Here is an 11,482-nt window from a genome sequence, read left to right as displayed (position 1 = left end):
GATGAGTTTTAAGCGAAGAACGAGGAAGAAAGTCGAATAGTATTCTTACACGGATTGTAGCAGTTTTGGTCGTGGGGATCTAACATAATCCATTTTTTTACAGGATCCAGATGAAATCGAAGAAACTCCAGTGATTTTGTTAAAACGTTTATATATTAATTGACAATCTGATCATGACTCAATCGACTTAGATATATATTTTTGAGTTTCGATGGAGAGGTGGGACGTTCCAATCATCGATCCTTATATGTCGTTGAAGTCGAGGAAAGGGTGAGGAAATGGGACATATTCCCTTTTCTTTTGGGTTCATTATTGGTAGGGAAGTAATTGAACATGCACGTTTAAGTGAAAGAGACAGCACTATGAGGAGACTTTATAAACAATAAATGCATACCTAAAAGTGGACAAATTTGATTGAATCTTTAACCAAAACAATATGATCTTATGACATTAAAAAATTAGAGTGAATAATTAGAAGTAAATTATAAATATGATTAATAATTGTAGAAGTCAAGTGGTAGTGAACTCACTTTCTTGACTTTACTCGCTTCATATGAAAGACTTTTAATTTTAATTTTGTGAGACAGTTTGGAAGTAATGGGAATTGAAAAGAAAGCCTTTTGAATTCAAAACCGTGTGGGCTAAGTTCTTCACATTGCCTTTCCAACTTTCATTCATTAATATTGGAGTTTGTTGAGTTCATTTAAAGTGGATTGGTCAATGTATTTATTAGTTATGGAAGATTGCTCAAATTATGACCGAACAGCTTTTGTCGTGTGTCTCGAAGTATTCGTGTATTCTTTCTAAACTTGGATATTACTCTTGTGAAACGGTTCTCAAGGTATGAATTTGTTGTAACGTTGGCTGAAGGTTAGTATTTGAAATGATATGGTGCGAAAAACGTTATACTCATTATAGGTCTCAATTTTCATCCGAACATTAATCTACCAACCACGTAGAGGGATGATTTGACATCCTTATAAATCAATTGGTATAGAAGGATGATTTGAAATCCTTACAAATCAAGGGATTCCAAGCCGGAGTTAAAGTTCAACAATGAAAATCGAACATCTAACATGTTGGTCAAAGACATGCCAAAACCAATCAGTAGATTTGATGGTAAGTATTAAAACGGAATAATTCCTCATATGAGACTGATTGAGAGAGGATAAATCGAACTGTACGAAAAGAAGGAGCTTAGTAGACAACACCTAAAGGAAACAAAATGCTCCTGTATGTATTGCACAAAGGGGTATCTAAATGATTATCTATTCTCCGGTCCATGTTTGAATCTGGATCTGGACATCACCGAAGCTCAACTACAATTTGACAATTATACTCAACCGGGCAACAAACAATTTGAGGGATAACAAAGACCCTTAAGAACATCATACATGCAACACCTTCCACATTCCCCATGAACCCCAAAACGCCCCAAGAAGGAAGGAAGAATATAACATAAAACCAGAAAAGCAAATTTTGATCTCCAATTCTGAAAATCCAACCCACATGTTATGTTGTCTTCAACGAAAAAGAAAAGGTAACGAATATCATTCACACGTAAATTTTGCTTTCAAGAAAAGAGATATTCTGCACTTCGTGGTGTTACGTTTACTACATACATAGCCACAGCCAAAGCCAAATCATGTATATTACTTCTCTCTCAAAACATCATGATGCCAAAAGATTTTAGTGTGAGGTTTGTCCTTGAGAAAGTGTTCATTTTTTACCACAGTTGAATCCACGGCACACTGAAAGGACTATGATGAGGATCAACGCTATCAAAATCCCCAAAACGATCAACTTGATCTTCATATTTTGTAGCCACATTTTCCTTCGAATTTTTGTTCCACTGCTCTTGAAGTCTTGCGCCTGTACAACAAACAAAAATCCCCAATTGAAGATAGAAAAGAATGAATGCATATATTGTCATTGGTTCTTTGTAGTTATGAGATTATACAGAAGGTACCTCCAGGGCTTCTAATGGGGGATTGCTTTCTGATGAGAACTTTGGGACTCATTCCTTACTTGGAACCATATTGTCAATTAATTAACTTATTAACTAACTCGTCAATGAGTTCTGTCAACTTCAAATTGAATGTGTGACACTATATTTGCAGCTATATTACCAAAAATTATTCGAGTTTCAACAGTTGTGGACATGGTTCAACCAACAAGTGTTGTGTTGTTATTTCCAGTCAAGAACAATGCTCATGTTATAATTTGAATTACAAAATATTATTTAATCCATGCACATATTCACGCCATTTACCAGGGCAATGGAAAAGAGATGACACAAACCTGGTTATGAAGGTTTTCTGTTTTATCCACTAGAAGTTCTATCTTCTCCCCTCTATCAAGAACCTGCATCAATAAGGAGAATGAATAAGAACAAGGGAATGGCTATCTTCTCCCCTCTTTTAATGGATATGACCGCCACAATAAACAGATAGACAAGTTTTAGACCAATGGATAGGAAAGTCTTCACACTGTGAATTGGCTATCGTTTTGGGCCATTCACTGGAAACATAGAAATGAAAACAGAGAAAGAGAGAGAACATTGAAGGGGAAAATACCATAAAGATCAGAAGTTGAACAGAGATTTGGCAGAAGCCGCAAAAGAAACATTAAATTCAAAGAAAAGAAAAGGGCTGAGTGAGGCCCTCAATTAGGATCAGACAAATAATAGCTTGCAAATTCTAAGCCCATAGACGGCAGTTTAAGTAGGAAGAAGGGGCACACATTTTCACTTCATATCACAATGACATCTAATTTTCTCATTTGATCCACAAAGTATTAGAGAAGAATGTGCAGCCAGAAGATGCGAGCCAGAAGGTGTGAATATAAAAGGAAATCTGTCTGAAAATAATCTCTTTAAAAAACCAAACATCTACGCACAGGCCCCAATAGGTACCAATCAAATAAACGTATGTTCAGAATCACGACTCTCCACAATGGTATGATATTGTCCACTTTGAGCATAAACTCTCATGGCTTTGTTTTGAGCTTTCCCAAAAGACCTCGTACCAATAGAGATAGTATTCCTCAATTATAAATCCCTGATCTTCCACTAAATTAACCAACGTGAGACTCACTCCCAGTAATCCTTAACAACATAGAAAACAATTACTACTAAATCCCCCAACAATAAAGGCCTGATGGAGGTGTAAAAATGCCACAAACTCCTAAATTGTCTTCCCCATCTCAATCTTTCTTTTAAAAAATGTTCTTGTCACGCTCAAGCACCAAGTAACACAAAGTGTGCTAATATCCCCTCCCACCTAGCCAGAAACAACCTACCATTACCAACAAAGGCAAGAAGTCAAGCATCAGCAGCACGAGCGGGGAAAAAGGGGAAAAAGACACAAAAATAATCCTGAAAGATGCTCACACCGAGGATTTGGAAAGGGTCGAGCCAAATATTGAAGGTTGAGATAGTAAACCAACAAATAACATCTATTTTCAATTTCTATTTTTATGCAACACCAGTTTAGCTGCACGTGCCACATTTCAAACCTTTTTCAATAACATCAAGAAAGTTAATCCTCCCGTCACCAAGTAGTCATGTTATAATCATGACCTTATAGATCTAATGTAATGGCCCAAACCCACTTAGATCTAATGTAATGGCCCAAACCCACTTGTCTTCTTTGGATTTTCCCTTTCGAGCTTCCCTTCAAGGTTTTTAAAACACGTCTGCTAAGAAGAGGTTTCCACAACCTTATAAAGGGTGTATTTCATTCTCCTCCCCAACCTATGTAGGATCCCACGGTCCACCCCCCTTCAGGCCCAGCGTCCTTGTTGGCACTCATTCCCTTCTCTAATTGATGTGGGTCCCCCCAAATCCACCATCCTTCGGGGTCCAGTGTTCTTGCCGGCACACTGCCTCATGTCTGGCTCTGATACCATTTGTAATGGTCAAGCCCACCGCTAACAGATATTGTCCTTTTTGAGTTTCCTCTTTCGAGCTTCCCTCAAGGTTTTAAAACACGTCTGCTAGGGAGAGGTTTCCATAGCCTTATAAAGGGTGTTTCGTTCTCCTCTCCAACCGACGTGGGATCTCACAGTGATACTAATTGTAACGACCCTAAATTTCCCTATTTAACCTAAGGTCGTTACTAAACATTTAATGCAGAACTAACTTTAATTAACCCTTATCATAAATTCAACATTAATTTCATATCTCATTTATTTCTTGGGAATAAACACAAAGTAAAGAAGGAAAAACATTACTAAACTAAATGTCCTATATTAACCTATGGCCTATTAAATATAAATACGACTTAACCTATACTAACCTTTATTTTATTAAATATAAATACGACTCAACCTATACTAGCCTATACTATTATTAAATGCAAATACAACTCAACCTATACTAACCTGTACTATTATTAAATGCAAATACAACTCAACCTATACTAACCTATACTATTATTAAATGCAAATACAATTCAACTTATACTAACCTATACTATTAAATTTGAAATGCGAACCTATCCTATGCCTGTGTCATGGTCTCGAGGTTGCAATGCCTCCGTCAGCCTTACCGGAGCACCTTGCCTTTATCTGAAAAATGTAGTAGCACAAGACTTGAGTATTTTGTAAATACTCCGTAAGTGACCCCCTGTTAGGGTATTTTAAAAATACACATCCAAGTTGCCCGTCAGGATAGTACCGTAGAAAAATAGATTGTTATGATAGGTCCCGTCATTGCATTCGCGGGGGTCACTTTTGAGTATTTTTAAAATACTCAAGCATCATGCTACTACATTTTTCAAATAAAGGCAAGGCGCCTGTGTAAGGTTGACGGAGACATCGCAACCCAGAGACCATGGCACATGCATAAGATAGGTTCGCATTTCAAATTTAATAGTATAAGTCAGTATAGGTTGAGTTGTACTTACATTTAATAAAATATAGGTTACTATAGGTTGAATCGTATTTACATTTAATAGCTCATAGATTAGTAAAGGGCAATTAATTCAGTGATGTTTTTTCTTCTTTCCTTTGTATTTGTTTATTCTCAAGATGATTAACTAGGTATGAAATTAATGTTAAATTTATGATAAGGGTTCATTAAAGTTAGTTCCCCATTATATGTTCAGGATTAAATGTTTAGTAGCGACCTTAGATTAAATAGGAAAATTTAGGGTCGTTACATCTAAGTACGGCTATTTTCTAGATTTTTTAAGGGGAAGGGCAATGATCGACCCATGACGCAATAAATGAAGGTATAAAAAGACTCCAGAGCCCGAGTCCTTTTACCTCTTAAAAAAGGGTGAAGAGAACATCCTGAAAAATGGCTAGAATAGCAGAAAGAAACAGAAGGAAATCAGATTATGCCTCAAGAGGGGCATTTCAAGGTTACATGTCATAATCATTATGACATTACCCATAAATTCTTTGCTTTTACAGGGAACCAGCACTTCCATTCAAATAAAGTCTAAGATACAAAAGCAAGCGGAATACTATCTCCCCAATAAGATTGATAACTGGTTGAATGAAACGCTAAATTGTTGTATCAAGCTTGTGGACACCTTGACTATTGTCACATGACAATCGCCAGACACTACTAATTGGGTTGCTAAGTAAACTCGTGATAATCCAAAGTGACACATCTAATCCCAAATTAAATTTTATTTTTAATTAATCCCTAAAGTATTGAAAATATATGAGAAGCACTGCAAAATGTCAAATACTGGAAACACCTTGCTCCAATTACTGCCAGCAAAATAACAAAAGAGTTGATTCTGATCTTCATAGCATACGTACCACGATACACCATTTGAGAGCAAAATGAAAGGACGATAATTGCCTTTAGTTTACTGCTTGTTACAAGAGTTAAGTTATCTTGGGAAAATAATTTAGAGGACTTGAGCTTTCTCCTGTCCAAGATATGGACAGTTTCCAAAAGAGCATTAAAACATGACTTGCCAGAATAGCTTCCACAACCATCAAATTTCCTAGTTTTGTTAACTCGGAGATTGGCCAAGCATAAACCATGAAGACAATTGAACAATTTCAGCCCATTTGATACATTCTGTCATTAGGTGCCTCTTAAGATAAGGCTCATTCCTACAGTCCTCAAAACAACAATCAATAACCGTACTCAATGAGTTTAAATGATATAGTCTAGGGAATTGCTCAATAAAGGTCTCCCATCAAAGGTAGCGATGAGAATATGGCGTCTCCTTTCAAACTTGGCTCGTATCAGCAGTGAGCAATGTGCAACATCTGAAAATGAAGCTCAAAGGATTTTTTGACACTAGAAGCATTTTTTCAGCCAGCTCATGGGGATTGAAAAATACTTGTTGATTATCTTATTGCAAAGAGCTTCCAGTTCGTTTTAATAAAACCAACCCCATTTAGCCATAAGCACAAAGTTTCTCTTTCTCTGAGGCTTCTATTAAACCTTCCAATTGACAAGATTTCCCGAGTATCTATACCCTCCCCGAGAAAGAAATTCCTAATCTTCTTCTCATAGAAAACTACTACCTTAGACCCTAGAAGAAATTTTTAAAAAAGAGAGTGAGCAGGTATACGAGAACAAAATTGCTTTAGCATGCATGAGATTCCCTCTTGGAAGGCACTACATATCTCCAGTATAAAGTTTGATAAGGATTCTTTCTTCCACTAAATTCCAAAACTTTGAAGAAAAGGGATTCCCTCCAGAAGCTAATTCAAGATACATCAAAGGCCAAAAACTATGAGACAGCCCATGATCTCTAAGCATGTTCCTTCACATAGGAGTCGTTGTTATTTACACTAGCTATGACAGATCTAGACAAGTTCAAGGCTGAAATATTTCAAAAAGAGAAATGGCTAAGAAAGATTGTTGAGCATGTGGGTCTTTACCAGAGTATAGAACGTTGCATTAGCAAATTACAAGTGATTAATGCACACCATATCCCTGCCAACCATCAAACCTTCAAAAGTACCAAACCACACGCCATTATCCAAAAGATCTCTGCTTAATACATCAGCTGAAATCACAAGGAAGCGGTTAAGAGAATTGCTTGCCTAGGAGACTTCCAAAATCTTCAATACAACCTCTAGACTTGCTATTAATAAACATAAGAGGTGTATGAGATGCACACATGAACCCAAGAGAAGTATTTTGACCCAAGCCCTACTCAACAAAAGAAAGAACTTGCAATAGGAAAACACAATTGACCATGGGGCACAAAGACAATCTTTCCAAACCAAATCTCCTAACTACATAAGTCAGTAGATTTGCTTCCTCGTAATAAGTTGAAGTTTAGGCTCCAAAAGTAGGAAACAGTGCCCTTTTCTAGAAGTGGCAGGTCAACCTCAATTAAGGCTGCCATATTCAATACCTCAATATATCATCTTTGCATTGTCAAACTGCCTGCTGCTCAAGTGGTGAAAGTGGTGAAAGAAGTTATTACAATTTTATCATGACAAGGAATACAAGGAAGTAGCTTGCATCTATTTGAAATGTGATTTTAATACCAATGAAAGCAGGCAACCTGGAAAAGGGAACGCATAGAAGAGGAATGACTTGATCTTGCAAAATTTTGGTGGTCTCCCACTTGAGGGAAATTTTTATGGCAAAAAATCATGTACGAAAGTAGTAATATGGGAAGGACTACAAATAGGTGCCATTCCAGCATTTCATATAGTCGTGGCCTTCAGGGTTATCATGCTATTTGACAAACCATGGAAACGTTCCAAAAAAATATTGCTCTTGTTTACAGGTTAAAGTTGGGTGTTGAAACCATGGTTCAAAATATTGATAGAAATATCGATGTCCATGAAAATTTTGAAAATATTTATGAAAATTGCTGACATTGATGAAAGTTTGAATTAGCTCATGAAACTCTAGTGGGGGCTCAACTAGACTATGATTGACCATTTTTAATAATCAAATCAAAATATATGGAAATGTTGGTGGCAACCAGAATTTTAGAAAACTTGGGAGCTAGTTCTAAGATTGAGCTGATTGTCCTGAGGAAAATCTTTTCATATGATACATTGAGCTGAGGATAAATGTAACATCAAAATTCTAAGTCAGTGATTTATCCTCAGCTCAATGTAACATCAAAATTCTAAGATTTGCAGATCTTGGGAGCTAATTGTCCAAAGAAGAATAATCTTTTCCTGGTCTTTCGTAAGAGTGCTATGAACTCTTGTGAAAACTGCAGACTCATCCATGATTTATCCTCAGGTCAATGTATCATATGAAAGAAAAATTGCAATTTGAAGAACAAAATTACTATTTGAAGAACCCTTCTTACTGCTATGTAACCAGATAACAAAGCTCTTTTTTCCTGTCAAGTAATATAAGAGAATCTCCTCCAGGTGTTTACGGGTCATCCCTTCAAGAACAAGGCCATTCCTTTCAATCAACATATCGTAGCTTTATTCAATTTTGCTGCGAAGGAAACAGAATAACATTACTCACACCGGAGAGTATTTCTGGATCTCCATTACATTTGGGTACTATGGTAAATAGAACTTCAGACCTCCACAATGGTATGATATTGTCCACTTTGAACATAAGCTCTCAAGATTTTGCTTTTGGTTTTCCCAAAATGCCTCATTCCAATTGAGATAGTGTCTCTTACTTATATATCCATGATCTTCCCCTAATTAGTCATTCTCCTTAATTAGCCATGGTGGGACTCCAACAATGCTCTCCTCAAACAAAGTACACCATTGAGTCCCTTAAACAATCATATCTATCCATCTAGCACTATTCTAGACAACACCTCTTCTTTGGAGCACATTGCTAGTCCAATAAAACTCTACCGCGGATCTTCACTATGACTACACCTTCAAGGCTCACAACTCCTTTATTCAACACTTGAGAACTTTATTGGCATGGCTAAATTAAGACAAAAGCATGACTCTGATACCACTTGATAGGGACAACGAACCTCACAATGTTATGATATTGTCTACTTTGAGCATAAGCTCTCGTGGTTTTGCTTTTTGTTTCCCCAAAAAGATCTCATTCCAATGGAGATAGCGTCTCTTACTTATATACTCATGATCTTCCCCTTAATTAATCAATGCGGGACTCCAACAATGCTCAACAGATGATGTTTCAGCCTACACTTATATTTTTTCAAGTTTTTTTCAAAAATATAAATAAATAAATAAAAATAAAAAAATCAGCCTACACTTCCTAGTTGGGGTGCGATCATACCAGTATTCCTATAGTTGGGACATTAACCAATGAAAAGATGGTTGGCTAAATATATGTGTGCAGACTCCATTTCCAAGATATAATACCTAGTAGACAGCAATCAGAATCCAGAGTATGTAGGATAGGGAGTTTTCTTTTGAGCGAATCTTGTTATACAAAGTTCTTTGAATGACAAGAGGACGACAGAATGGGTTTCTTTATCCCAATCAGTGGCAAGACCATAATCTGGAAAGTAAAAAATTCAGGGGAATCACCCTACTAATCTATGTTCAATTATTAAATTCAGACTTCTTGTTGTTCCTAAGGAGTGTTCTTTGGCAGGAAATTTAAGATTCCCAAGACAAGTGAAATTACTGGTTTCCCTACCATGACAAGATCAAAAGAACCTAAGCCTTGCTTTGACATAAGTACAGACCCATAGAAAGAAGAGCCTCACCAAGGCAGGGGAAACAACCACAGCACACTTCAAAAAGAGCCTTCAACTTATAGTAACCACTTCGTACATACTTTCTCTAATGAGATTCAGTTCTTGTTAAAAATATGCATAGATCAACAATTAGGACCACGCCTTCTCATCCCATATTGCAATCATCATGAACAAACCATCAAAAAGTAGTTTCAAACAAACAAAATAAATTTTCTGGGAAATTTTAATCTTGTTTCTGGATATTGTAGATAACTGCAACACATTACAATAGACGTTCTTTACTGACTACACCCACATCTTACCAAAATTAAAGTTTGGAAATAGCTAATAGTATAACTTAAAAGGCATCATCGTATCAACATTGAACCCTACTTAGCAATATGAGCCGAACAAGAAATGCCTTCATTTGGACTCTAGTGTGTTGTGTTATGTTAGTAACAGTAGATTCACATTTTCTTCGACACCACCAAGACATCTGCCCTAGGGAAGCTAAAGGGAATTCAAAAATAAATTTCAAGCAGAAAACAGTGTTCAAAATGTGTTAGAATGTGTGAAATGTTTTAACAATAAGGGGAAAAAAAAAGAGAGAGAGATCTATTTTGTTTAAAGAGGGAATAGATGGAAGAGGTGGCTAGAGAAAGAAGCCTCAAGGATTTAAAAAATGTTCAAAAAATGGATCAAAAGTTTTGGATCCAATAGACACATCTAGAGAAAGGTTCCAAGATAGTGCGCAAGATAAAAATGAATGCTTACCTTTTCAATATTTTCCATCATAACACCTTTTACTTCTGAAACCTGAGCTTTCACCTTTGCAAGCTTGCTAATTTCTTCAGGATGATCAACACAGTACTGCATATGTTCCTTCAATTTTGACCTACATATAAAAAATTATATTTAATCAATAATGAATACCCTGTACACCATCCTCAACAAGTAATTTAATCAAATACCCAAATTCCTTGTTAAGACTATTGGCAGGAGCTGTGGCAGCCTTTCCCCCACCATATTTTGACACAAAATCATCCTTAACACGCTCTAAAAATGCAATAGGCACTTGTCTCCCAGCTGATTCAGTTGCGACTACACAGTATGCTGCAATTTTCAAAGACAGAAGAAAATGCAAGGCTGTTATTTTGGTTAAAGTTCACTAGTTAATGCAATGCTAGGCACACACAGCCAAATATTTCATCTGGAAAAAAATGAAAAAAGGGGGGAAAACCTTATTTTTCAAGAACTCAAAGAAAACACTCAGAAGAAAAAGAAGGAAATACAAAAATGTTTACTACTTCATCAATGAGAAGAAAAGGAACATTATCGGCAAGTTTTAGCATTTAGCAATAAGAACATTTTCAGAGTCAAACAAATAAGGTAAACTAAAAATTTAAAGATAAGAAACAGTTGACCAGAACGGAAAAACATCTCAAAGTATACGTCATGGGAAAGGCACAAATGAAAGATCTGCAGCATTCACAAACAACCCAGAAATAGCAATATATTGTGGGCGCAACCATCTAAGTAGAAACAAGACACAATTTGAATCATCTCGACTCGAAGCTGATACATCCCAAGTCATGATCATACTATCTAAGTCAGATCATTTCTAAGTGGGGCCAAGTGAGTTGTCTATAGGTTTTCTTCATAGGTATCTTGTTTTTGTTCCATCACACGACAAGATGGGTATGCCTCATTCAAGCAGTATCGTGCTACGTTTAGTTTTTGAACCATGTTAGAAGAACATCACGGATTGTTTGTGCTATTGGAGGGTTTCAAAAAGCCTCTTCCTTAATTCCGTCACTTGTTTATTTCTTCGACTAAATATTTAGTCTGCCTATAATATAATGTACATGTCTTTTTGGTTTTTTTTTTTTTTTTTTTTTTTT

General features: G+C 36.3%; 1 protein-coding gene across 1 annotated transcript in view; it reads right to left on the bottom strand.

Moving 5' to 3' along the window:
- Positions 1-1,454: 1,454 nt before the first annotated feature.
- Positions 1,455-11,482, bottom strand: part of LOC111434181 (vesicle-associated membrane protein 722-like) — a 12,438-nt gene continuing 2,410 nt past the window's right edge. The window contains exons 2-5 of the mRNA XM_023071546.1: positions 10,553-10,694; positions 10,356-10,476; positions 2,302-2,364; positions 1,455-1,872 (exon numbers count right to left, since the gene is read on the bottom strand). Coding sequence (XP_022927314.1) covers positions 1,720-1,872; positions 2,302-2,364; positions 10,356-10,476; positions 10,553-10,694 — 479 coding nt within the window. The 3' untranslated portion in view covers positions 1,455-1,719. The remainder of the gene's footprint in view (positions 1,873-2,301; positions 2,365-10,355; positions 10,477-10,552; positions 10,695-11,482) is intronic.

The sequence above is a fragment of the Cucurbita moschata genome, unplaced genomic scaffold, assembly GCF_002738365.1.
Source record: "Cucurbita moschata cultivar Rifu unplaced genomic scaffold, Cmos_1.0 Cmo_Scf00044, whole genome shotgun sequence".
Classification (NCBI taxonomy): Eukaryota; Viridiplantae; Streptophyta; class Magnoliopsida; order Cucurbitales; family Cucurbitaceae; genus Cucurbita; species Cucurbita moschata.
This window is presented reverse-complemented; position numbering and strand designations above follow the sequence as displayed.